Here is a 26,649-nt window from a genome sequence, read left to right as displayed (position 1 = left end):
TGATAACGATTGGGCATATTGGGGTCATATCTGATAACGATTGGGCATATTGGGGTCATATCTGATAACAATTGGGCATATTGGGGTTATTGAACGTGTTTTTTGTGCAAATCTGCTCACATTACGTGTATTTTCTTGAGAAAATGTAATGATCGCTGCTGCAGCAGCTATTACTGGAAGTATTAGTGCTGCAGCTCAGGCAGTTCTGATCTATTTCCATGCAAGTTGCATAGCTTTGTCTGTCTTTCCCTGCTGTCAGCTTGTGACTGATTATCATTCACCTGTGTGGGAATCTGCATGTCTGCTCCCATTGGATGACCTCAGTATAAAGATCTGCTTCCTGCAGGGTTTCCTTGGGTTTTCATAGCTTCAGCTTAAGCCAGTCTTGCTGTCGCTTTAGCCCCCGATCGTGTTTCTTGTTAAAGATACTTTGCTGGTCTTTGCATCATATATTGGTTCATTGCCAATATATATGCATACCAGCACGTTTATTATTTTCCTTGTATTTGTGTTACGTTGATATATCAGTGTTGCTGATATATACGTACACGAACTGTTTATTTCCTGTGTTCAGTTAGTCAGTTTTCCAGCACGTTTTGGTAGTTTGCGCGTACCGTGAACACCCGTGCTGAGCTAGTTATCCTGTTCCTGGTTCTGTTTGTGGATTGCGTTCATCTCTGCGAAGAGATAGCGAATCCTTCTGAATCCTGTTCCTGGTACCGTTTGTGGATTGCGTTCATCTCTGCGAAGAGATAACGAATCCTTCTGAATCCTGTTCTGTCACTGTTTGTGGATTGCGTTCATCTCTGCGAAGAGATAACGAATCCTTCTGAATCCTGTCCTGTTACCGTTTGTGGATTGCGTTCATCTCTGCGAAGAGATAGCGAATCCTTCTGAGCCCTGTTCCCTGTTTTGCTCCAGTGTTAGTCAGCGTTCCTGCTTATGTCATATATCGGTTCATTGCCGATATATACATATGTTAGTCAGAAGTTACAAATAGTTTCATTGATAGCTGTAATTGTAATACGCTAGGAAAACATACTTATTGTATATTTATCTGTGTTACGTTCATCTATCTTAATCCTGCTATTTTCTGACTATCCTGTCCTGTCTTTGTGAGGCACGCCATCGCCGCAACGCATTGGCTGCCTCATTCCAGTCTGTCTGGTTTTGGACGCTTGCTGTCGCTAAGTAGCCGCTAGCTAGCAAGCGTTCATTCTGTCTACCTGTCCTGATCTCCTCAGTTCTGGTTTGTGCGCTCAGCGCTACTTTGCGCTGAGACGTTATAACGAAAGCATTGTTTGTGGCTGTCAGATCTGCACCGGCTCTGTGCGCCACAATCTCCTATTGCAGTCAGTCCTCCCCTCCACTATACTAGGGATAGCCTGTTTCCTGGTGCTAGTGTGTGTACCTCCTCCACGCCAGCTCATGCGTTGCATGCTGACTGTGGAGAATACACCACCAAGCCTTACATTATGAAAACCCCATTACCAATCCCCATTGTGGGGGGGATTCCCAGAAAGTATGACACTGTTAATTATGGTTCCTGTTCCTTTAAGAAATTTGAAGAACTTAGCTCTGAAACAGAAAATGAGTTTTTCTCTGAATGTGCCAGGTTTCTGACCAATCCTGATCTCCAAGCGACTCCTGTTTCAACCTGGGCACTCCAACTAAGTTATATTTTGTTTAAAGGGGAATTATTCCAGTGGGCATTTGATGTTCTCAATCATTCCGATTTGAAAGATAGACCGCTGGAATTTCTAGTGTTTGTGATCCATAACTGGTTGCGCATAGATCCATTGCCTTTTCCTCTTAATGAACTCCTGGCAGCAGGCCAATCAGCTGCTCCTTCAATTGCTTGCAAGAATGAGCAGCAAGCAGAAAGTGTTACTGATAATTTTCCTGCAGCTTTGAATAAATCACCAAAAACCGCAAGGTCAAAGGCAAAACGCAAACGTTCTAAGAAACGTGTCCAATCTGCAGAATCGTTATCCTTAGCGACTGAGACCTATAATGAGATATTACAGAGTATTGAACAAATCAACTTATTTGTGAACCAAGGGAAGTTTGCATACACTACAGTTCAACACTTGCTACAGGTATTGGATATTCTTAAGAATAAGGAATCTGCCAATCACCTGCTAATTAACCCTATACATGTGCCTGCCACAATCATATCTGCAGACTGTGATCAGCCTAAATGTTTCGCTGTTAAGTATGCATGGGATCCTCCATTCGAGAGGGGAGAGATGGAAGCCCTGGTCTGTGAATGGAAGAATGATTCAAGTTCATTTTGTCAATTTTACAGTGCAAAAAGTGAAATGGTATTGAACGCATGCATTAAGTCAGCCTATAACCTAATAGAGGCTGGTGTGTGTAGGTATGACTGTGTGGCTCCCTTGATTGATGTGTGGGAACTGATTTTGGATGATTTTTATGTGACTCCGAATTCGCAAATTTGGCGTTCTGACCCGCCTGCTTCAGCACCTTTGGCTGATTCAGCAGGTGATTCGGAGCTCTTTTTGTGTGAAATTGAAGTTCCTGCAATTCCACCCTGTACCATGGATAACTCAGTGTTACTTCCCAGTAAAACAGAAGCCACTGATACATTCTTAACCTTGCCCTGCGCAAATTTCTCAGCAGAGAATCCAGAGGTCCTGCTGACTTCCGAGTCCAGCCTAGCCAGTACTCATGACTCTTTGTTTAGTGAAACAGACACCAGAAAAATCTTGCCTGTCTCTGCAAACACTTCTGCAGAAATTACCTGTGTTAATAAAGTTCAACTCCTGTCTGATCCAGCAGATGCCAATAGATGCACTACATCAGTTTCCGAGTCCCAGCAATCCTGTCTAGTAAACTCAGAACCCCAGCATCTGAATTTTCCAATTTTACAAATGAATGGTGATTCAGATGCGCAAACATTGTGTCTTGATCTTCCTGTTTCTACACCTCGCTCTAGTTTCGTGAATAGCTCAGAGCATCTGCTATGTGAACCTGAAATCGCAGAATTATTACCTTGTTCAGAAAATTTTCCAATAAATTTGCCCTGTACCATGAATTGTGCAGTAGATCTCTCCAATGAAACTCAGGTCACAGAATCATTATGCTGTCCAGCAGGTGCTTCCATGGTTTTGCCCTGCAATATGGACTGTTCAGTGATCCTGTCCAGTGAAGCTGTGGTCGCAGAGTCTTATGCTTCACCCAGTACTTTGGATACTTTAAACCCTCTAGCAGAGGAGGCTGAAGCACTGCTTACCTCAGTTGGTGTTGCAGTAATATTCACTTGTCTAGCAGCTGTTTTGGAATTAAAGTCTGCTCTAATAAAACTTGATGAATTTCTGCCCAGCAAAGCAGAAGCCATTGAAATATTGTCCTCGTCAGCAAGTGTGTCAGATACCTTGCCCTGTACACAGTCTGATTTAACCAATGCTGAGTCCCTCTCCAGTGTTGTAACAGCCGAGGAACTCCAGCCCTGTCCTCTGAATGTTTCAGAAGTCTTGCCCTGTAACATGGATAATTCTGATTCTCTGGTCAAAATAATAGAAATCTCAGAATTTCAGTCCGGTCTGATGAGTGTTCCTGAAACCCAGCCCTGTATCCTGAAAGATTCTGGTTCTCTGGCCGCTGTGGCAGAGGTTCCAGAGTTCCCTTCCTGTCCAGGGAATTCCTCAGTTTTGCCTAGTCCAGTGGGGGCTGCTGCAATACTGACTTGTTCTGCAGCGCCTCATGAGCTCCAATCCAGTGTATTAAATGAGTCTCTGTCCAGTCCAGAGGTAGTTGTGGAGTCCCTGTCTGGTTCAGTGCATACATCAGAAGATTTGTCCTGTCTTGTTAGTGCCCCTGAATCTGATTTGTTACTGACTTTGCTGGAATCAGCGACATCTAAGTCTGATCCAGCATTCTCGTGTAAAAGTCCAGTAGTTGCGAAGTTTAGTCATGATGATTTTTTTTTGGCCAGTCCTGGTTTTGGTCCTGTCTTGGCTGACCCTGAGGCTCACAGTTCCTTGACATGCCCAGAGGTTTCTCTTGTGCCGGTGTGCCCAGATGTTCTTTGTGTGCCAGAATGCCCAAGTGTGTCTAAGGTGTTAGCGTGCTCTGATGCTTCCTTAGTGGGAACACGTTCTGATATTGCCAGTCTGCCTGCATGCCCAGAGATGGTTCTGGTCCCTGAAAGCCCTGATATTGATGTTTGTCCTTGTGGCCCTGACTCGGGAATTGCCCTAGGTTCCATAGGGGTTCTTGATAGTTCTCCATGTGAGCCTAAGGGGCATTCTGACCTATGGGGATCTCTTTGGAGCTTCAAGGTGTTCTGGGAGGTCTCTGAGAAAACTTGTCCTGGTGCCTTGGACTGGTTCAACAGTGGGTTTTGTGTTGGTAAAGACAGTACCGGTGGGCATTGCAAAGGCTTTGGCGTTTCTGAACTGTTCCTGGAAGGCGGTGGGTATCGCTCAGGGAGTTTCGGAGGGCTTTCTTCTGGAAATCATGGTTCTGATGGGTGTCACACTGGGGCTTGTAGTACTGATGGGCATGGTTCTGTAGGTTCTGGTTCTGATGGGTCCAGTCTTGTGGGGACTGATTCTGGAATTCGGTCTTGCCGGGCTGTCCCGGTCATCATGAATTATCAGTCAGACTGTTTTGTTGGAAATTTCAGTTTTGAAAAGCGTCTGGAATCCACTTTTAAAGGCGGGGGTACTGTAATGATCGCTGCTGCAGCAGCTATTACTGGAAGTATTAGTGCTGCAGCTCAGGCAGTTCTGATCTATTTCCATGCAAGTTGCATAGCTTTGTCTGTCTTTCCCTGCTGTCAGCTTGTGACTGATTATCATTCACCTGTGTGGGAATCTGCATGTCTGCTCCCATTGGATGACCTCAGTATAAAGATCTGCTTCCTGCAGGGTTTCCTTGGGTTTTCATAGCTTCAGCTTAAGCCAGTCTTGCTGTCGCTTTAGCCCCCGATCGTGTTTCTTGTTAAAGATACTTTGCTGGTCTTTGCATCATATATTGGTTCATTGCCAATATATATGCATACCAGCACGTTTATTATTTTCCTTGTATTTGTGTTACGTTGATATATCAGTGTTGCTGATATATACGTACACGAACTGTTTATTTCCTGTGTTCAGTTAGTCAGTTTTCCAGCACGTTTTGGTAGTTTGCGCGTACCGTGAACACCCGTGCTGAGCTAGTTATCCTGTTCCTGGTTCTGTTTGTGGATTGCGTTCATCTCTGCGAAGAGATAGCGAATCCTTCTGAATCCTGTTCCTGGTACCGTTTGTGGATTGCGTTCATCTCTGCGAAGAGATAACGAATCCTTCTGAATCCTGTTCTGTCACTGTTTGTGGATTGCGTTCATCTCTGCGAAGAGATAACGAATCCTTCTGAATCCTGTCCTGTTACCGTTTGTGGATTGCGTTCATCTCTGCGAAGAGATAGCGAATCCTTCTGAGCCCTGTTCCCTGTTTTGCTCCAGTGTTAGTCAGCGTTCCTGCTTATGTCATATATCGGTTCATTGCCGATATATACATATGTTAGTCAGAAGTTACAAATAGTTTCATTGATAGCTGTAATTGTAATACGCTAGGAAAACATACTTATTGTATATTTATCTGTGTTACGTTCATCTATCTTAATCCTGCTATTTTCTGACTATCCTGTCCTGTCTTTGTGAGGCACGCCATCGCCGCAACGCATTGGCTGCCTCATTCCAGTCTGTCTGGTTTTGGACGCTTGCTGTCGCTAAGTAGCCGCTAGCTAGCAAGCGTTCATTCTGTCTACCTGTCCTGATCTCCTCAGTTCTGGTTTGTGCGCTCAGCGCTACTTTGCGCTGAGACGTTATAACGAAAGCATTGTTTGTGGCTGTCAGATCTGCACCGGCTCTGTGCGCCACAATCTCCTATTGCAGTCAGTCCTCCCCTCCACTATACTAGGGATAGCCTGTTTCCTGGTGCTAGTGTGTGTACCTCCTCCACGCCAGCTCATGCGTTGCATGCTGACTGTGGAGAATACACCACCAAGCCTTACAGAAAACCTGCACAATTATGTGAATTTTCTGGGGAAAGGATCATCAAAACTTGGGCCCTCTGTCTTTGCGTTGCACTTTTAAAGGGAACCCGAGGTGAGAATAATATTGAGGCTGCCATATTTATCTCCTTTTAAGCAATACCAGCTGCCTGGCTGCCGTGTTGGTCCTCTGACTCTAATTCTTTCAACCATAGACCATGAACAAGCATGCAGCAGGTCAGGGGTTTCTGACAATATTAGCTGCATGCTTGTTTCTGGTGTAATTCAGTTCACTACTGCAGCCAAATAAATCAGCAGGGCTGCCAGGCAACTAGAATTGTTTAAAAGTAAATAAATATGGCAGCCTCCATATCATTCTCACCCCGGGTTCACTTTAAATTACAGTTAGCCCCGCCCTCATCTGGTCATGACCACGCCCAGCGCACCGCAGGTTGTAGCCACACCCAGTTTTGGTCATCAGCTACCCCGGAAATTGGTCCAGCACCTGCATAGCACCCCCTAAAAAAAATCCCTGGAGCCGCCACTGCCTGTATCCCTAAACGCTTTGTTGAACTGTGTCACACCTCCTGCAACCACAGATCAACAACCTCCTATGTATGCGTGTGTGGTGGGTGTGGGGGGAGTAATGAATGAGATAAAAATAGAAGGCTCTAAGACAAGTGAAAACTTTTACTGTAATATTAATTGTACCAAATAGGCTAAAAGACAGTTTAACAGGAAGAAGTACAGTCAGGGACCTAAATCACAGGGTACCCCACAGTAAAAAGCGCTTTGTTTAAAAGATCCTGAGTAAGTTATCAGTATGGTACCATGAGAACTCCAACTCTACTGGTTTTACACACTGGTATCCTCAGGGGTCAATAAAAAGTGTTTTTTTTCCGAGGGGTACCCTGTGATTCAAGTCCCCGGCTGTAAGTCTTCCTTTTAAACTGTCTTTTAGCCTATTTCATACAATTTTTATTAGAATAAAAGTTTGCACTTATAGCCTTCTATTTAATTCATTCATAACTCCCACAGCCCCCCCCCCTCCCCACACACACACACACAAGATACTGTGGACGGGAGAGCTACACCGATATTGTGGTTACCACCTCCTATTTATAGTCGTTGGTTGATGATGGGGACAGAGGATTGGGAGTGTATTGTGGAACACGAGATCAGGAGCAACTCAACACGTCTTGTTAACAACTTATAATGTGGGTTATTAACAGCAGGTAAGACTTTATGTTTTACCTTATCACCTGCAGTAACAAGTTGTCTTGGGAATATGGGAAAGTTGCCAGCACTGAAATCTTTCGTATATAGGATCTAATAACTTGAACACCCCCAATTTGAAAACCTTTGGTGCCAGAGCCTTCTGTCATGCTGCCCGTGCCCTTTGAAATGCCATGCCACACCCAATCAAGACAGCTTCAACCCTGGAGGCATTTAAATAAAAATTGAAAAGCCATTTGTTTAGTCTGGCATTTATCATCACAACACATTATCCCTTGTAACACATCACTATGTACTGATCTGAGACTTGCTCATGCGCTTTTGGTCCTACGGCAGAAAAGCGCTTTAATGTCTTGTTGTTGTTGTCGTTTTAATATGCGAGTTGCATTAATCTACTGACTTTTTCAAGAAAGGGCGGTTATAATCTTTTAGCCATGAATAAAATCTGAGGAGGTAACTTTATTTTGTTTAAAAGCATAAAAGAATGCGTGGAAAGCATTCACATAAGATTATGGTCTATGACTAATAAATGTGTCTGTGGAATTTGGGATAATGAAAAAGGCACATCGGGGGGTTCTGAGTAAACTCTGGCTTTTTATGAAGGAGTGTATACTTTGCTAAAGCCGAGACACACTGGTATAGCTTGAGGCATGTAATATTTATGGGTATTTATTATTATTATTTCACCATATTTATACAGTGCAGGACCAACATCTTCCATACTGCTGTGCAGAGTACAAGACAGACAATAGCGGGAAGCATTAATACACAAGTAGTTCAATGCAGAGCACAATGAGAACATCACACAAGTACATACATACTGTAGTACATACAGTATGTGGTTAAAAACATTAGGAATAGTAGTACTTGTTAATTTGATAAAGTACAACAGAAGCAGGAAACACTAGAGGGAGGAGTCTGTCTTCATGAACTTACAATCAAGAGTGTAGTGCTGTTGGAAACCCTAGTGCCCTTATTCAAATCTACTTTTTCTACATTTCTCCTAGGTGATATTTCCACACCTTGGGCTCGATTCACTAAAGGCTGCTAAGTGTTAGCACGGCAGTGAAAAGCCACTTTGCACATGCAAACTACTTAGCACCCAAGTTTGCACATGGAAACTACTTAGCACCCAAGGTTGCACGTGGAAACTACTTAGCACCCAAGTTTGCACGTGCAAAGCCTTAAAGAGAATCTGTATTGTTAAAATCGCACAAAAGTAAACATACCAGTGTGTTAGGGGACATCTCCTATTACCCTCTGTCACAATTTCACCGCTCCCCGCCGCATTAAAAGTAGTCAAAAACAGTTTTAAAAAGTTTGTTTATAAACAAACAAAATGGCCACCAAAACAGGAAGTAGGTTGATGTACAGTATGTCCACACATAGAAAATACATCCATACACAAGCAGGCTGTATACAGCCTTAAGGCAGCCATACACTGGTCGATGTGCCATCAGATCGACCAGCTGACAGATCCCTATCTGATCGAATCTGATCAGATAGGGATCGTATGGCTGCCTTTACTGCAAACAGATTGTGAATCGATTTCAGCCTGAAACCGATCACAATCTGTTCAGCTGCTCCTGCCGCCTGTCCTCCCCCCGCGCATACATTACCTGACGCTGGCTCCCGGGCATCTTCTCCACGCTGCACCGCTCTGTTCTTGCTCCATCTCGGCGCTTCCCGTGTCACTCCGTGACCAGGAAGTTCAAATAGAGCGCCCTCTATTAGAACTTCCTGGTCACTGCAGTGACCCAGGAAGCGCCGGGATGGAGCGGGTGCAGCGCTGAGAAGATGCGGAGAAGACGCCCGGGAGCCCGCATCAGGTAATGTATTTTTCATCGGATCGGCCGCCGCTAGCGACGCGCACTTTACCCGCGGGCGATCGAGGGTAATTTCCCGCACGGCGCGATCGACGGACCGATCCGATTTCGGGAGGAAATCGGATCGTCGGCGGCGTTTACCGCGAACGATTGGCAGCAGATTCGATCCCAGGATCGAATCTGCTGTCGAAACGGCCGGGAATCGGGCCAGTGTATGGCCACCTTTACTTCTGAATCTCAAGAGATCACTTGTGTGTGTTTACCTTCTGTCCCCAGCTTCTCTCATGCACTGAACATTACAGGCTTCCTGCAGACAGCTCTGCCTATGTCCTTAATTCCTCAGTATGTGACAGACCAGCTCCTTTCACAGCCTCCAGAGGAGGATTTTTATCCAGCTCTCTTCTATCACTGATAAGATAGCAGAGAAGCTGCTGGCTTATGTAAATAAAACACACACTGGAGTGTGCATAGAGGAACAGTTCAACACTGAAGAACTTGGCAGCCTTCCAGACACAGGCGGACAAGTCTGACAGGGGAAAGATACATTGATTTATTACAGAGATGGTTATAGTAGAAAGAGCTGCAGTAAGCCAGAACACATTAGAATAGGTTTAGGAACTTGTAGAATGGTAGAAAAAACGTAATTTTTGTTACAGAGTCACTTTAACACTTGAGTTTGCACGTGCAAAGCCTATCACGCTTTAGTGAATCGAGCCCCTTATCAAAAATGCATTTTAGACAAGACAAATAACATTAATATTGCATTTTTTTCCTGGCGGACTCAAAGCGCTTGAGCTGCAGCCACTAGGGCGCACTGAGTAGGCTGTAGCAGTGTTAGGGACTTTAGCACAATGAGTTTAAAGTAATCATCAGCCAAAACTAAAAAAAAAAAACGCTTTACTCACCTGGGGCTTTCTCCAGCCCCTTGCAGCTGACTGTCCCACACTGACCGCTCCCGCTCTCCGCCGCCGTCCCGGGCTCTCCACACGGTGCAGAGAATGACCTCGAGGTCGTCCTTACTGCGCCTGAGTGAAGCGCGCTGTCAATCAAGCACACGTTGCCCACAGCGTAGTGTGCAGCCGCAGTAGTTCTGCGCATGCACAGTAAGCCGCAGACAACGTGGCCATGATTGACAGCGGCGCTTCACACAGGCGCAGTAAGGACGACCTCGAGGTCGGCCTCTGCACCATGCGGGGAGCCTGGGACTGCGGCGGAGAGCGGAGCAGTCAGCGTGGGACAGTCGGCTGCAAGGGGCTGGAGAAAGTCCCAGGTGAGTAAAGCGTTTTTTTTTTTTTTGGCTGATGGTTCCTTTAAGCCACCAGCAAGCGGGGAAGTACTCAAAATACTCAGACAGTACATTTTCACTCACTTTTTGGTACTTTTTCAATTGCAGGGTACTGAAAAGTTAGTTCAAATAGAAGATGAAAAAAAGTGTCAAAAATGAATTGAATAAGGGCCTAGGTTAGAAAATGAAGAGGTTAGCAGATGAGGCAGCCAGCCTCAACCTCTTAGGTCTTGTTCACATTAGAAAAAGCCAGCACAATCGCAAGCGCTCAGCGGTTTTGAGAGCAATTTGCGCTTTGTTAAACGCTGTTGTCTGGGGATTTGAGTTTTTCTTCCTGAAGACAATCAGGAAGTGAACTCTTTGACCTGGAACTAAATGTATCTAATATATATTGTGAGCAAAAGCGCTCACAAAATAAATCGCTTCCCAAAGCACTTTTTACAGCGCTTAGCGATTTCCCTATTCCTTGCATTGAAGCTCAAACACTCTAGAAATGGTGCAGGACACGTGACCCGAAGAACAGGCTGTGGGAGAGAGTTCCAAAAGTGAGGTGACGCACTTGAGAAGTCCTGGATACGAGAGTTGAAAGAGGTGACCAGACTGGAGGACAGGAGGGTTGCATAGGAGGAGTGAAGGCTCAGGGAGGGATGGAATCTGAAGATTAGTCAGTAAATGTTTGTAGAGGACAGCTTATGGAGAGCTTTGTATGATAGGGTGAGGAGTTCGAACTGGATTTTTTGGGGTAGTTGGTAGCCAAAGAAGATATTGGCAGAGAGGGGCAGCATCAGAGGAGTGGGAGGAGCACCTCTCCTGACATGGACAGCAGATATCAGTAGGGACTGGAGAGATTGTAGGCTGCAGAGTAAGGTGTTACAGTAGTCAAGATGGGAAATGGTTTGGGCATGCACAAGCGTTTAATTGCCTCTTGTGCACAGAAGGGGCACATTCAGGAAATATTTTTGAGATGGAAGTAGAAGGTGGTAGTTAGCAAGGTGCCTGTAGACTCCTGAGATGTAAATCTATCCCTGCCCATCATATAAGAACACATGGACTCACCAAGCAGCTGGAAGAAGGCAGTCATCTCTTGCCGCTGTATGATGAGGCATGATCCTTTCACCCGCTTAGGGGCACCACTGTCACATCCATTTCTGTCATCTGCTTTTAGGCTTTCTTCATCAAGCTGGCGCTTCACGAGAGACTTGTTCCCCTGTAGCTGTCTGGACCCTGATTTCATATGAACCGTGACTGTCATGTTGGTCTGACTGGGGGCTTGGTTATGTCTCATGCTAAAACAAGCTTCAGACAGAAAGAAAAGTCCAGTTACAAAGGTGGCAGCCACACAAGGGGTGCATGTGATTGGAGTGCCTGTACCACTGGGTATACTTCAGTAAGGTGTGATTACAAATATTCTTTGGGGGGGGGGGGGGGGGGGCTTTTCAAATGTATATTAGTCAGTTTCTTCAGTGCTCCTCCATCTATCAACTACCCCTTACTTCCTGAACTAAGTAAAAATATATGAGCAAGGCAAGAGTCTGGTACTGTTCATTTATGTATTGGTTTGCTGCATAGAAAGCTGAAAGCCATGCAGGATGCAATACAAGCATAGTAATGATTTAGCCTCGGAAGAATCGCACTGCCGCGCAAAATGATCGTCAGGTACATCCCACCAAGTACCCACCACCTCTACACCACAGGGTATGTATGAATCTCTGTTAATGTAACTGAATACCATGCTTGTATTGTGCCCTGCATGGTTTCCAGCATGGCCACAAGCTTTCTATACAGCATACCAATAAATGAATGAACACTGCCGGATTCTTTAGCCTTGCTTTTGTTGACACTGAACGTTTGCTTCATTTCTGTACACGTTCACAACATTATGTGGCAAAACCTTGTTTTGCTCTGAGCCCCTCACTTTGTGAACCCCAGAGGTAGTGTCTGCACCACTGTCTCTGTTTATTCAGTAAAAATAGATGTGTTGGCCATACCTGGGGCTTCTTCAGTGAGAGTTGAGGAGGCTGCCATTATTTCCTTCTAAACAATACCAGTTTCTTGGCAGGCTACCTGCTGATCTTTCATGCATCAGTAGTGTCTGAATCACCCACCTACGACAAGCATGCAGCCAATGCAGTCACTTCAGTCAATCTTCTGATCTGCATGCTTTTTCAGGGTACATGGCTGAAAATATTAGACGCAAAGAATCAGCAGGACAGACAGGCCACTGGTATTGTTTAAAGGGAACCCGAACTGAGTAAAATTATGTAAAATAAACACATGATGTACCTGCAAATGAATATAACACACTTGCCTGGCTGTCAGTTCCTCTCAGAAGCTCACCATTTTCTTCTTACAGCGATCACTTCCAGTTCTGACAATGGCCTCAATTCACTAAGCATATCTCCTGTCTTTAATAACGTTTCTATAGTTATCACCATGGTGATGAGGCATGTCGTATTCAGGAAACATTTTACCTCAGGCAAACCTAAAGTTAACTCTTCCGTCTTTAAGTTAACTCTTCAATCCTTAAAATAACTCCAGAGTTAAAGACAGGCTGTTTATTAACTGCGTGTGAAAATAACTACAGAGGAGGTAAATTAACTACAGAGGAGGTAACTTAAGGAATGAAGAGATAAAATAACTCTCTCACTGTGTGGAGGTAAGTTTTCTCTTGCCTTATTATCTCTAGCATGATCTTAGTGAATTGAGGCCAATATTTTGTCAGAACTGAAATATACTAGTTGCTGTCAGTTATATATCAGCTGCTGTCAGTTGCAACTGAATGTGCAAGGTAATGTCCATGTTTCCCTATGGCTCAAGTGGGTGATATTACAGTTTACCAGTGTGCTGACCAGGAAGCTGTTATTGGGTAACGGCCATTTTCAAAATGGAGGACGGAGAATTACATTGATCACAGTGGACAAACAGGAAGCAGGAGAGGAGAAAGAGATTGATGAGTAGACTACACAGGAGGTGAGTATGACATGTTTATTTTGACTTTTAATTTTCGCTTCAGTGTCTCTTTAAGGGCTGGTTCACACTGCAAGAACTTCTTTTTAGCGCTAGTTATTTGAAAAGCTCTGAATATTGTAATGCTATGAGTGATTTTTATAAAATCACATCACTCAAGTGGGATCACACACCTAGCATTACATTAGCAAGCAGGGACGGATTTGTACTCTTTACCGCCCAATGCCACTGTCAGTATACCTGTAGGTAGCCTGTTGACCCTTCCCTCTAATATAGATAGCCAGATGACCCTTCCACCCCCCACACAACCCCAGGAATGGTAGCCAGATAACCCCTTCCCTCTAGTACAGTCATCTGCAAACTTGGCTCTCCAGCTGTTAGCCTCCTCAGCGTTACGCCGTTCAGGAGGTTTTGCTAGCCTCAGTAGTCCCCTAGCATAAATCAGATTTGCACAAGGTTTAGCTAGTACTAGGCTAGCTAGTATAGGTGGCCAGCACCCCCCGATCCAGCTGCTTATACATTACCCAGACTGGTTCCAGCGATCACTGCAGCCTCCCCACACAGCTCCGGTCTTTTCTATGGGGAGGATCGTACATGATGTCATGCGCAGTTACGATCCTCCCCATAGAGAAGACTGGAGCTGTAGACTAATAGATTAATCCTGGGGGACTCCTGAGGCTAGCGAGCGGCATGCCTGGTACAGTGTCGGGCATACCGCTCAGAAGGTTAAGGAACTACAAGTCCCACAATGCATTTGCCTTTATGAATCAGGACTGTTGCTGTCAGACTCCCACAATGCATTGTGGGACTTGTAGTTCCTTAAAGGGAAGGTTCAGGGAACTCTTGAAAAAAATAAAAATCCCTATCCACTTACCTGGGGCTTCCTCCAGCCCGTGGCAGGCAGGAGGTGCCCTCGCCGCCGCTCCAGAGGCTTCCGGTCGTCTTCGGTGGCCGACCCGACCTGGCCGGCTGCCAGGTCGGGCTCTTCTGCGCTCCATGGCCGGGCTCTTCTGCGTCCCACGCGGGCGCGCTGACGTCATCGGACGTCCTCCGGGCTGTACTGCGCAGGCGCAGTAGTTCTGCGCCTGCGCAGTACAGCCCGGAGGACGTCCGATGACATCAGCGCGCCCGCGTGGGACGCAGAAGAGCCCGGCCATGGAGCGCAGAAGAGCCCGACCTGGCAGCCGGCCTGGCCAGGTCGGGTCGGCCACCGAAGACGACCGGAAGCCTCTGGAGCGGCGGCGAGGGCACCTCCTGCCTGCCACGGGCTGGAGGAAGCCCCAGGTAAGTGGATAGGGATTTTTATTTTTTTCAAGAGTTCCCTGAACCTTCCCTTTAACAGCTGGAGAGCCAAGTTTGCAGATTACTACTCTAGTATAAGAAGCCAGATGACCCTCCCCACCTTCTGTATATATAGCCTGACGACCCCCTCTGTCCACTATAGGTAGCCAGGTGACCCTTCTCCGCTTCCCTAGCATAGTATGCTGCCCACCCACCCTTGATCCTGTGGTGCCCTAGGCCATGGCCTATGTGGCCTTGGCTTAAATCCAGCTCTGTTAGCAAGCGCATAGAACAGGGGTGGGGAAACTACGGCTCGCATGCCACATCCGGCCCGCCGATGCAGGGCCAGATAGTGTGTTCCCCCAGGAGATGACCTGGCTTGCGGCATGTAATAGACGCTGTGCCAGTTCACCGGTCGCAGTCTGCAGGTCACCTACAGCATAGCTATCAACTGTCCCACTTTTGGAGGGACAGTCCCTCTTTGGGAGCCCTGTCCCTCTTTCCTCATTTGTCCCTCTTTCAGGACTTTGTCCCTCTTTATATGTAAATATATATATTTCTCTACTAAAATATGTGTTTGATTGACTCTAAACTTTATTGCCATCCTTTAAATTGAAAATTCACTTATATTAAAATGTTAATATTAAGAAAAATGAACCAGGATAGAAAGGACCAGTGTGGTATGAATTATAAAACAACATATTTTCTTATGAACTTTTTATGGTAGGCGTGACTAGGGGTGTGATGGGGCGTGATCATGGGTGTGGCTTAACCTGCCTGGCGTTCTATTAAGATCGCCAGGCAGGCTGCGGGAGGGTTTTTTTTTAATAAAAAAAAAACTATTTCATGCAGCCAACTGAAAGTTGGCTGCATGAAAGCCCACTAGAGGGCGCTCCGGAGGCGTTCTTCCGATCGCCTCCGGCGCCCAGAATAAACAAGGAAGGCCGCAATGAGCGGCCTTCCTTGTTTTGCTTACATCGTCGCCATAGCGACGAGCGGAGTGACGTCATCGACGTCAGCCGACGTCCTGACGTCAGCCGCCTCCGATCCAGCCCTTAGCGCTGGCCGGAACTTTTTGTTCCGGCTACGCTGGGCTTAGGCGGCTGGGGGGACCCTCTTTCGCCGCTGCTCGCGGCGGATCGCCGCAGAGCGGCGGCGATCAGGCAGCACACGCGGCTGGCAAAGTGCCGGCTGCGTGTGCTGCTTTTTATTTGAGCCAAATCGGCCCAGCAGGGCCTGAGCGGCAGGCTCCGGCGGTACTGGACGAGCTGAGCTCGTCCAGACCGCCCAGCAGGTTAAGTGCCCCTCTTTCTCATCTCAAAAAGTTGGGAGGTATGCCTACAGCCCGTGGGAGTCTGTGGGTTCCAGCAGGTAGAGCAGAGCTATGGGAAAATGGCGTCCGAAGTCCTGCACTGGAGACTATTTCTTTTATTTTACCATATCCCTGCTCTTCCTGTCAGCGCAGGAGTTTTAGAGCCAGACTTGCTGCGCCTGTTGGTAGACCATGCCCATTGGCGGTACAATTTTTTCATCAGATACAATCTTTTCAACGTCATTTTTACGTTTGAAAATAATCAGAAGGTAATGATTGTTCCCATAAAAAAGGTTAATTAGGACATTTTAATTCTCTCAATTCATTCATAAAATCCAGCATTCCAATTGATTAAATTTCCTGATCCAATCAACCACAGAATCATTTTACATCGATTTTCACCACACACTGGTCAGTTTTCTGTACTATTCCATCATAAAAATTGCATCTGATGGAATTGTACCAGAGGCAGACACCAGGCCATAGGAGGTGCAGTAAGCCTATGCACACCTCCCCGCACAAACGCATGGCGTCAATTTACAGAATTAAGTAAGCGCTAAGGTATCCTTTAAGGCAGGTATGGGCAAACTTGGCCCTCCAGCTGTTACACCTAATCTGCTCTTTGTTTCATTGTTCTCTGTTTAATCTGACTGTTATCACCTCTGATAAGAATCCCCGACTGAGCACTCAGGCTAGCTTTGCTACAGAAAGATTGTAGCTGAGTCTGTCTTCTCTGGTGTCTTTTCAAGCCCAAGCCTGCCCCCTTGTGGCTCTGCTATAATGACTCGGCTATAATTATTCCCTTCAAAGCCAGACTGAATGCTCAGTCTGGGATTCTTATCACAGCTGATAACAGACATTTTTAGCAGTGAGGATGAAACAGAGAGCATGGTGTTTTCTCTAATGTTCTTACTGATATATATGGTAAAATACACAAGGGTGCTTTGTCTCTGGTTCCCTTTAACCTCCTTGGCGGTAACCCCGTGTGTGACACGGGGTAAGCCGCCGGAGGGTGCCGCTCAGGCCCTGCTGGGCCGATTTTCATAATTTTTGCTTTGCTGGACGCAGCTAGCACTTTGCTAGCTGCGCCAGCACTCTGATCGCCGCCGGCCCCTGCCCGATCGCCGCTATCTGCTGCGGCGCGGGCCCCCCCCCCCCTCCAGACCCCAGCGCTGCCTGGCCAATCAGTGCCAGGCAGCGCCGAGGGGTGGCCCGGGACTCCCAATGACGTCCCGACGTCAGTGACGTCATCCCGCCCCGTCGCCATGGCGACGGGGGAAGCCCTCCAGGTAATCCCGTTCTATGAACGGGATTTCCTGATCGGAGATCGCCGAAGGCGATCGAAGCGGGCGGGGGGATGCCGCTCAGCAGCGGCTATCATGTAGCGAGCCCTCGGCTCGCTACATGATAAAAAAAAAAAAAATTTAAAAAAAAACTGCTGCGCTCCCTCCTGGCGGTATTTTTCATACCGCCAAGGAGGTTAAAGAGAGTCTGAAGCGAGAATAAATCTCGCTTCAGACCTCATACATAGCAGGGGCATGTGTGCCCCTGCTAAAACGCCGCTATCCCGCGGCTTAACGGGAGGCCCTTCACCCCCAAATCCCCTCCGTACAGTGGGGGAGCGCTTCCGCAATGGGGCAGGGCTAACCGCCTCTCCCCCGTCCCTCTCAGTCTTCCTTCACTGAGAGGGGCGGGGGAGAGGCGGCGATGTGCGTCTGATAGACGCGACTAGAGGCAGGGCTGCAGCCGTTAGCCCTTCCTCCAGGAAAAGAAGATTTACGACCAAGGTTTGCGGGGGTGGGTTTGGGGGTGAAGGGACCCCCGTTTAGCCGCGGGATAGCGGCGTTTTAGCAGGGGCACACATGCCCCTGCTAACTATGAGCTTAAGGGGTCAGCGTGATGAAAAATATTGCCACCCAAAAAATTTGGCAACCTGCTGTATAGCGCACGTGCGCTGTAAGTATTCACAACTGCGCATTTGCGCCGTCTTACACTCATATCCTGGCTGTAAGGGTTTGCCGGTGATTGTTGCCCTCTGGGGGAGTTATTAGTTGCTTTCCGTTGGGGGGGGGGGGGCTCGATTATACATTCCCTCCAGGAGGGGGATTTGTTGCCTGCAAAGGGGGGTTATTACTTCTCACCAGGGAGGGTTATTTGTTGCCCGCCAGAGGAGGGTTCTGTGTGAGAATAGGGTTAGGTTGGGTTGTATTTTCTTATGCTAATGCACTAAAGTCAATGGTTGGGTTGCACTTTCTGATACGTGGATCCAATCCAAAAAAGCTTTATTGGCAGGACTAAATTACACCCGGTTGCAAAATTTTAATAAAGTTGCAAATATTTTCACCAGTCAGCCATATTTGATGCATCCCCAAACAAATCTTATATGACGCTAAGCATGTCACTTAGAAGTAGAACACATCCTGTCCTGATGTATCATAGTTTCTCAATGCCTTGAGTGGAGTCCCTCTTTAAATGCCTCTGAGCTCAGTTCTGGCAGCAGTGCCTCTCCCTGACTCCGCAGAGCGATGCCTGACAGGACACACCTGCACTACCTTCCCTCCTTGTCTGTCAAGAATGGAAGCCTAGTCTGAATCAATATGACGCTCACACAGGGGGACTAAGCCGAGGTAACAGCAACATCAATCAGCGCAGCGACGGTCTAAACGAGCCTCCTGGCCAATAGCCGCACAGCGCCGCAGTCTCCTCACAGAAACCCCGCCCGGCTGCTGCGCGTGAGATCATTCCGCCAATCTCCTGCGCGAAAGTCCATGAGCTTCAAGTGAAGTTTGCCGCCCGAATATCCCACCAATCAGCGGCGGCGACGATGCGCTCTACATTGCTTACTTCACACTCGTTGCTGCGTTCACAGCCACACGGTTGCTGATTGGTCGGCAGCTGGGAGGAGGATGTGGTGATTAAGCGGCCACGCCCCTCGCCTAAGTAGATGGAGCAGGCAGCCCGCAAGGACGTGCGCGGTAGGTGGGAACAATAAGTGAAAGAAAAGAGTGTGCTTCTTCTTAATTGCCATGCGGAATGAGGCTGCAGCAGATGCACCGCAGCACCAGGGATCTATGCATGTCTACAGCTACATGTGTGCATCCATTGCAACTTGTCACCTGATCTTTAAGAGGAACTTTAACCCAGGATTGAATTTCATCCCAATCTGTAGTTGATACCTCTTTTTTTATCTTTTTTTTTTTTTTAGATTGCATTTTGTGTTCCTGAGTGTGAATGAAGAGTTAAAGGAGTCATCAGGCAAAGTATAGTAAAATGAGTGGTACTTACCGGGGGCTTCCTCAAGCTCCCAGGATGTCCCTCGCCACAGCTCTCTCCGAATGATGTATGATGACTCCTTTAAAGAGGATCAGTAGTAAAAATAAAAAAAAACATACCTAAGGAGAGGAAAAGCTCTGGGTCCTACAGAGCCTGCCCGTTCTCCTCATGCTCTCCGTGGTCCAGGGATGGATCCAAGCATTCAGATATTCCGCCGTGGAAGGCTTTGGATGTCTTCGGGAGCACTTAGGCTCCCAAAGATGGGCAGCTCTGTACTGTGAGAGAGGGCGCAACGCAGTATGGAGCGGCCCATTTTCGGAAGCCAGATTGCTTCCCAAGCCCACCACAAGCGAAAGAGCAGTCTTTGACCGATTGGTTGTAGACTGTGGGGGAATGAGCAGGTGGGGTGAGGCAGGTTCCTCAGGCGGCAAATTCGGGGTGACATCTGGGGGGGGGGAAGGGGGGTTGCCAAGCTGGAGGGGGTAGCGGGGAGGAAGGGGGTATTGGGCACACCTGGGTCTCCTGAACTGCACTACCCCTCTAGCTATTAAGCGCAGCAGCGTAGTAACATCAGGCAGTGGGCTGGGATGACTCACCTCTTCTGCGTTCCACTCTCGTCACTTCCTGCAATGCCGCCCACTGTACTGTAAGTGGACGATATTGCAGGAAGTGACGAGAGTGGAACGCACGCTAGATCACGGAAAAGTTGAGTCATCCCCGGGTCCGACCCCCTCCCCGCCACTGTGCCTTCTGCCCCCCTCCCAGCCTGCTACCCTAGGCAGGTAGGCCACCTATTCTGGGGGTGTTATTATACGGGGGGGGGGGGGGGGGATTAGTAGTGGCGGTTTGTCGAAAGTTTGCCTTAGGCAGCAAAAAGTCTAGAACTGGGAATGAGGGGACTCTGAGTGGAATGAGAAGGCTCTATACGCAAAGATCCCCAACCCTGTCCTCAAGTCCCACCAACAGTACATGTTTTACAGGAAACCACAAACATGCACAGGTGGAGTAATTAGTGCTGCAGCAGAGCTGATTAACTACCTCTGTGTCTTTATAGAAAACATGCACTCCCATGTGGAGGAGCGCGTGCAGCCACACCGCCTTTGCTAACTGGCCAAAGCTACCGGGACATATAACAGAAGATTCAGGAGGAGGACGGAGGGGGAGCGATCAGGCTGAAGGGGGCTGGAGGAAGCCCCAGGTATGTATGAATTTTTACTTTGGATTCATCTCAGATACACTTTAAGCCTGACCTGGGCACTGGCTATAATAATGTCCATGAGAGAGATCTCAGGCCACCCAATGCTCCCCTCCAGAATGAGCTGAATCACAGATGCCACCGAGGCTTACAGCAGCAAAATGGAGGGGCTGGTAGGTTACAGAGGAAGCTGATGGACTACAGGTGGACCGAAGAAGCCCCAGGTAAGTATAAAGGCTGGTTCACACTAGAGATTGCCTGAACGGTTCCCGGCGAACTACAGGGGGTTCGCGATCGCTGAGAACCGCAAACTTTACCCGAAGTTCGGTCCGCACCCATAATGCACCATTAGGGTCAACTTTGACCCTCTTCATCACAGTCAGCAGGCACATTGTAGCCAATCAGGCTACACTCCCTCCTGGAGCCACTCCCCCTTATAAAAGGCAGGCATCGCCGGCCATTTTACTCACTCGTGTGCCTGCAGTAAATAGAGAAGGGACAGCTGCTGCAGACTCTCTTAGGGAAAGATTAGTTAGGCTCTTGTAGGCTTCTTAGCTTCCTCCTTGCTGATTCTTATTGCTAAAATAGAACCCCACAACAGCTCTTTTGAGAGCTAATCTTGTTCTTGTGATCTATTTTTTTTCCTGTGTGTCCCACTGACACTTGTGTTGCATAGACAGCCTTGGTAATTCATACTGTGTGTGTGCCGCTGCCAGGCCCAGCACGTTCAGTGACTACCTGTGTATGTGAGAGGTGCACATTGTAATACCCAGTACTGCATATACCTACCTACCTGTTGTTCACAGTGCACCCACCTACCTACACGAGGTGAGCGCACGCAGTGTCACTGTGCCTGTCTGCTACCTGTCTGTGTGGGACAGGTGCACATTGTAATACCCATTACTGCATATACCTACCTACCTGTTCACAGTGCACCCACCTACCTACGTGAGTGCACGCAGTGTCACTGTGCCTGTCCGCTACCTGTCTGTGTGTGACAGGTGCACATTGTAATACCCATTACTGCATATACCTACCTACCTGTTGTTCACAGTGCACCCACCGACCTACGTGAGTTGAGCGCACGCAGTGTCACTATGCCTGTCCGCTACCTGTCTGTGTGTGACAGGTTCACATTGTAATACCCATCACTGCATATACCTACCTACCTGTTGTTCACAGTGCACCCACCTACCTATGTGAGTTGAGCGCACGCAGTGTCACTGTGCCGGTCCGCTACCTGTCTGTGTGTGACAGGTGCACATTGTAATACCCAACACTGCATATACCTACCTACCTACCTGTTGTTCAGTGTACCAACCTACCTACGTGAGTTGAGCGTACGCAGTGTCACTGTGCCTGTCCGCTACCTGTCTGTGTGTGACAGGTGCACATTGTAATACCCATTACTGCATATACCTACCTACCTGTTGTTCACAGTGCACCCACCGACCTACGTGAGTTAAGCGCACGCAGTGTCACTGTGCCTGTCCACTACATGTCTGTGTGTGACAGGTGCACATTGTAATACCCATCACTGAATATACCTACCTACCTACCTGTTGTTCACAGTGCACCCACCTACCTATGTGAGTTGAACGCACGCAGTGTCACTGTGCCTGTCCGCTACCTGTTTGTGTGGGACAGGTGCACATTGTAATACCCATTACTGCATATACCTATCTACTTGTTCACAGTGCACCCACCTCCCTATGTGAGTTGAGCACACGCAGTGCTACTGTGCCTGTCCGCTACCTGTCTGTGTGTGACAGGTGCACATTGTAATACCCATCACTGCATATACCTACCTACCTGTTGTTCACAGTGCACCCACCTACCTATGTGAGTTGAACGCACGCAGTGTCACTGTGCCTGTCCACTACCTATCTGTGTGTGACAGGTGCACATTGTAATACCCATTATTGCATTTACCTACCAGTTGTTCACAGTGCACTCACCTACCTACATGAGCTGAGCGCATGCATTGTCACTGTGCCTGTCCGGTACCTCTCTGTGTGTGACAGGTGCACATTGTAATACCCATCACTGCATAAACCTACCTGTTGTGTTCAGTGCACCCACCTCATCACTGCATATACCTACCTGTTGTGTTCAGTGCACCCACCTACCTACGTGAGTGCACGCCGTGTGAGATACCACTCCGTGCATACCTGTTAACTGCACCTGTGTGACTGCACATTGTATTAGTCAAGTCAGTGCATACCTTTCACTTCATCCCCCCTGATATGGACACAACGGACAAAACAGGCAGAGGTAGAGGCAGACCCAGAGGAAGGCCACCCGGCAGGTCTGTGCGAGGTCGTGTTGATGTGATTTCATGCGGCCCTGGCCCAAAGTACAGTGCTCAAAAGAAGGCACGTCCCATCAACTCCCAAGATTGTCAGGACGTGGTTGACTATTTAACACAGAACACCTCATCTTCCGCAGCCACCAGCGCTATTACAAGCACCACAGCCGCTGCATTTGACACTTCGCAGGAGTTAATTGGTGGGGAATTAACTGATTCACTGCCATTGTTACAACCAGATGAAGGCGCTAAGCAAGTTACTCCACCTCATATGTCTGAGTTAGGCTGCGACACTATGGACGTAACGTGTGAGGAGGAGGAGGATGAAGTACCTGCTGTTGGTGCATTTTTGGAGGTGTCTGAGGCAAGCAAAGCTGGGCAGGATGATTATGATGATACGAATCCCACATGGGTTCCTAAGAGACAAGATGACCAAGGGGACAGTTCAGAGGGGGAAACAGGAGTAGGAGGAGACGAGTTCCTGAAAGAAGCAGTGGGAGCTCGTCGTCAGAAACAGCTGGTGGCAGTGTCCGGCGCCATGTATCGCTACCTATGTACAGCCAGCCAACATGTCCTTCAACGTCAGCTGCTGATGCCACCATAGTGCCATCACCCCAGGGGGGCTCAGTGGTTTGGAAATGTTTTAATGTGTCTGCCTCAGATCGGAGCAATGCCATCTGTTCTCTCTGCCTCCAAAAATTGAGCCGTGGAAAGGCCAACACTCACGTAGGGACAAGTGCCTTTCAAAGGCACATGGAGAAAAGGCACAAACTGCAATGAAAAGAGCACCTGAGCAAAAGCAACACACAAAAGAAAAGCCACCCTCCTTCTCCTCTTCCTCCTTCAGGTGCAGCATCTTCAGCCGCTTTCTCCCTTGCACCTTCACAGCCACCCTCCTCCACTCCGCCTCTGCCCTTGAGCGGTTCCTGCTCCTCTGCCCACAGCAGCCAGGTGTCCGTGAAGGAAATCTTTGAGCGGAAGAAGCCAATTTCTGCCAGTAACCCCTGTGCCCGGCGTCTAACTGCTGGTGTGGCGGAACTGGTAGCTCGCCAGCTGTTACCATACCAGCTGGTGGACTCTGAGGCCTTTCGTATATTTGTGCCATTGGGACACCGCAGTTGAAGATACCAGGCCGCAATTATTTCTCTAAAAAGGCGATACCCAAACTGTACCGTGAAGTTGAGAGGCAAGTGGTGTCATCTCTGGCACACAACGTTGGGTCAAGGGTCCACCTGACCACGGATGCCTGGTCTGCCAAGCACGGTCAGGGCAGGTACATAACTTACACAGCCCATTGGGTGAACCTGGTGACCGATGGCAAGCAGGGAGTACGTGGCTATGCAGCGGACCAACTTGTGACACCACCACGGCTTTCAGGCAGGCCTCCTGCCACCTCCTCTCCTCCTGCTACATCCTCTTCACTGTCGTCCTCTTCCTCCTCCTTGGCTGAGTGGCAGTTCAACTCTACTGGTGCTGCGATCTCCTCTCCAGCTACACAGCCCCATCTCCCCAGGGCCTATGCTGCATGCCAGGTACGACGGTATCATGCCATCTTAGACATGTCTTGCCTCAAAGCGGAGAGTCACACTGGACAAGCTCTCCTGGCTGCTTTTAACAAACAGGTGGATCAGTGGCTGACCCCGCACCAGCTGGAGATCGGCAACGTGGTGTGTGACAACGGCAGCAATTTTTTTTCCGCAATGAATTTGGGAAAGCTGACACATGTACCCTGCATGGCACATGTGCTCAATCTAGTAATTCAAAGATTTGTGTCAAAGTACCCAGGCTTAGAGGATGTCCTGAAGCAGGCCAGGAAGTTGTGTGGGCATTTCAGGCGGTCTTACACGGCCATGGCACGCTTTGCGGACATTCAGCGGAGAAAGAACTTGCCGGTGAGACGCTTGATATGTGATAGCCCGGCTCGCTGGAATTCGACCCTGGTCATGTTCTCTCACCTGCTAGAACAGGAGAAAGCCGTCACCCAGTACCTGTACAATTACAGTAAAAGGACACAATCTGGGGAGATGGGGATGTTCTGGCCCAACAACTGGACATTGATGCAAAATGCATGCAGGCTCATGCGGCCGTTTGAGGTGACCAACCTGGTGAGCCGCAGTGAAGGCACCATCAGCGACTTAATCTCGTACGCTTACTTCCTGGAGCGTGCCGTGCGTAGAGTGGTGGATCAAGCTGTGGAGGAGCGTGAACAGGAACAGTTACGGCAGGAACAGTTGTGGGAGCAATTTTCATCAGAATCAGATGTTTCCTCAACACCTGCGGGAAGGGGAGTCAGACTCGGATGATGAGGAAGGTGTTCCTTAGGAGGAGGAGGCGGCGGCAGAAGAACAACTGCAGCAGGTATCGCAGGGGGCTTGTGCTGCTCGACATTCCCGTGGTATTGTTCGTGGCTGGGGGGAGGAGGAGAACTTACCTGACATCACTGAGGAAGAGCAAGAGGAGATGGATAGTACGTCTGCATCCAACTTTGTGCAGATGTCGTCTTTCATGCTGTCCAGCCTGTTGAGGGACCACCGTATAAAAAAACTCAAGTGGAATGAGCTGTACTGGGTGGCCACGCTACTAGACCCTCGGTATAGGCACAAAGTGGCGGACATGTTACCAACTCACCAGAAGGCAGAAAGGATGCAGCACATGCAGAACAAGCTGGCAACTATGCTTTACAATGCGTTTAAGGGTGTTGTCACAGCACAACGCAATAAAGGTACCAACGCCAGTAATCCTTTTCCCATGTCCACGCAGGCAAGGACAGGACACTCCAGCGATCTCATGGTGATGTCGGACATGCGGACATTCTTTAATCCAACGCCTCGCCTTAGCCCTTCCGGATCCACCATCCACCAACGCCTGGACCGGCAGGTAGCCGACTACTAAGTGTGGATGTAGACATTGTGAGCAGCGATGAACCCCTGGACTACTGTGTGCGCAGGCTTGACCTGTGGCCAGAGCTGTCCCAATTTGCCATCCAACTTTTGTCTTGCCCTGCCTCAAGCATCCTGTCAGAAAGGACCTTCAGTGCAGCTGGAGGCATTGTCACTGAGAAGAGAAGTCGCCTAAGTCACAAAAGTGTTCAGTACCTCACGTTTATCAAAATGAATGAGGCATGGATCCCGGAGGGCTACTGCCCACCCGAAGACTAAGTTAGTCCCCACACACAGCATCTCTGCCTGCACGCCGTGTGACTGGCTGCCTGCCCCAAGACTAAGTCGCTCCCACACAGCATCTCTGCCCGCAGGCCGCTTGACTGCCTTCTCCGCCACCACCAACAGGGTCCAGGACTTCAGGCGGATTCCTGAATTTTGCTGGCAGCGGCCGCTATAATAATTTTTCTGGTGCGTGTACATGCCTGCCTAATTTTTCTGGCTGCAGTGCAGCTGCAACAACAAAACAAAAGGCATGTACATGTGCCCATTCCCCTTCGTGATCATTACCTTGCCGTGGTGAAGTGGCTTGCGTATCACAATGAAGCAATGACCGCCGGCTATATGAGTGTCTCGGGGGTGGCACACCAAAGATAATAAGGTTGTTGCTTCATTGTGGACAGACCAAATTTGATCAGCTGGACAGTCACTGTTGTTCTATCATTGAGCTACCACAGCCCGGTGACCATATGGGCTTGAAAACCACCACGGCCTGCACTCTGGCCGCGGTGCGCACCAGTCCAGCACGGCCGTCACTATGCAAACAGCTGTTTGCAGTGCATTACACAGTGAGTTTGGTGTGTCAGTGTGAAGCAGAACTCTAATTACACTGATTGATGTATACACATGCAAGATGTTTTAAAGCACTTTAGGCCTGCAGTTTAGCATTCAATGTGATTTCTGCCCTTAAAACGCTGCTTTGCGTCCAATCCAGATTTTTCTCCGGGACTTTTGGCGTGCATCCGCCATGCCTCCCTCCAGGTGTTAGACCCCTTGAAACATCTTTTCCATCACTTTTGTGGTCAGC

The 26,649-nt window shown here is 48.3% G+C and overlaps 1 protein-coding gene and 1 long non-coding RNA gene across 4 annotated transcripts in view; one reads left to right on the top strand and one right to left on the bottom strand.

Annotated features, from left to right (window-relative positions):
* Positions 1–18,699, bottom strand: part of SPDYA (speedy/RINGO cell cycle regulator family member A) — a 47,794-nt gene extending 29,095 nt beyond the window's left edge. The window contains exons 1-2 of one of the 3 annotated variants that reach the window (XR_011019475.1): positions 18,451–18,699; positions 11,404–11,643 (exon numbers count right to left, since the gene is read on the bottom strand). Coding sequence is in view for 2 of the 3 variants with exons in the window: in XM_068232757.1 (XP_068088858.1) it covers positions 11,404–11,632 (229 nt within the window). In the remaining variant the exon portion in view is untranslated. The remainder of the gene's footprint in view (positions 1–11,403; positions 11,644–18,450) is intronic. The other 2 variants (XM_068232757.1, XM_068232756.1) reach the window with 2 other exon arrangements.
* A 134-nt stretch (positions 18,700–18,833) lies between these two features.
* LOC137504391 (uncharacterized) overlaps positions 18,834–26,649 on the top strand; it is a 40,072-nt gene continuing 32,256 nt past the window's right edge. Inside the window, exon 1 of the long non-coding RNA XR_011019474.1 lies at positions 18,834–18,882. This is a non-coding gene — a long non-coding RNA (uncharacterized lncRNA). The remainder of the gene's footprint in view (positions 18,883–26,649) is intronic.

Source organism: Hyperolius riggenbachi, chromosome 4 (genome assembly GCF_040937935.1).
Source record: "Hyperolius riggenbachi isolate aHypRig1 chromosome 4, aHypRig1.pri, whole genome shotgun sequence".
Taxonomy (NCBI): domain Eukaryota; kingdom Metazoa; phylum Chordata; class Amphibia; order Anura; family Hyperoliidae; genus Hyperolius; species Hyperolius riggenbachi.
This window is presented reverse-complemented; position numbering and strand designations above follow the sequence as displayed.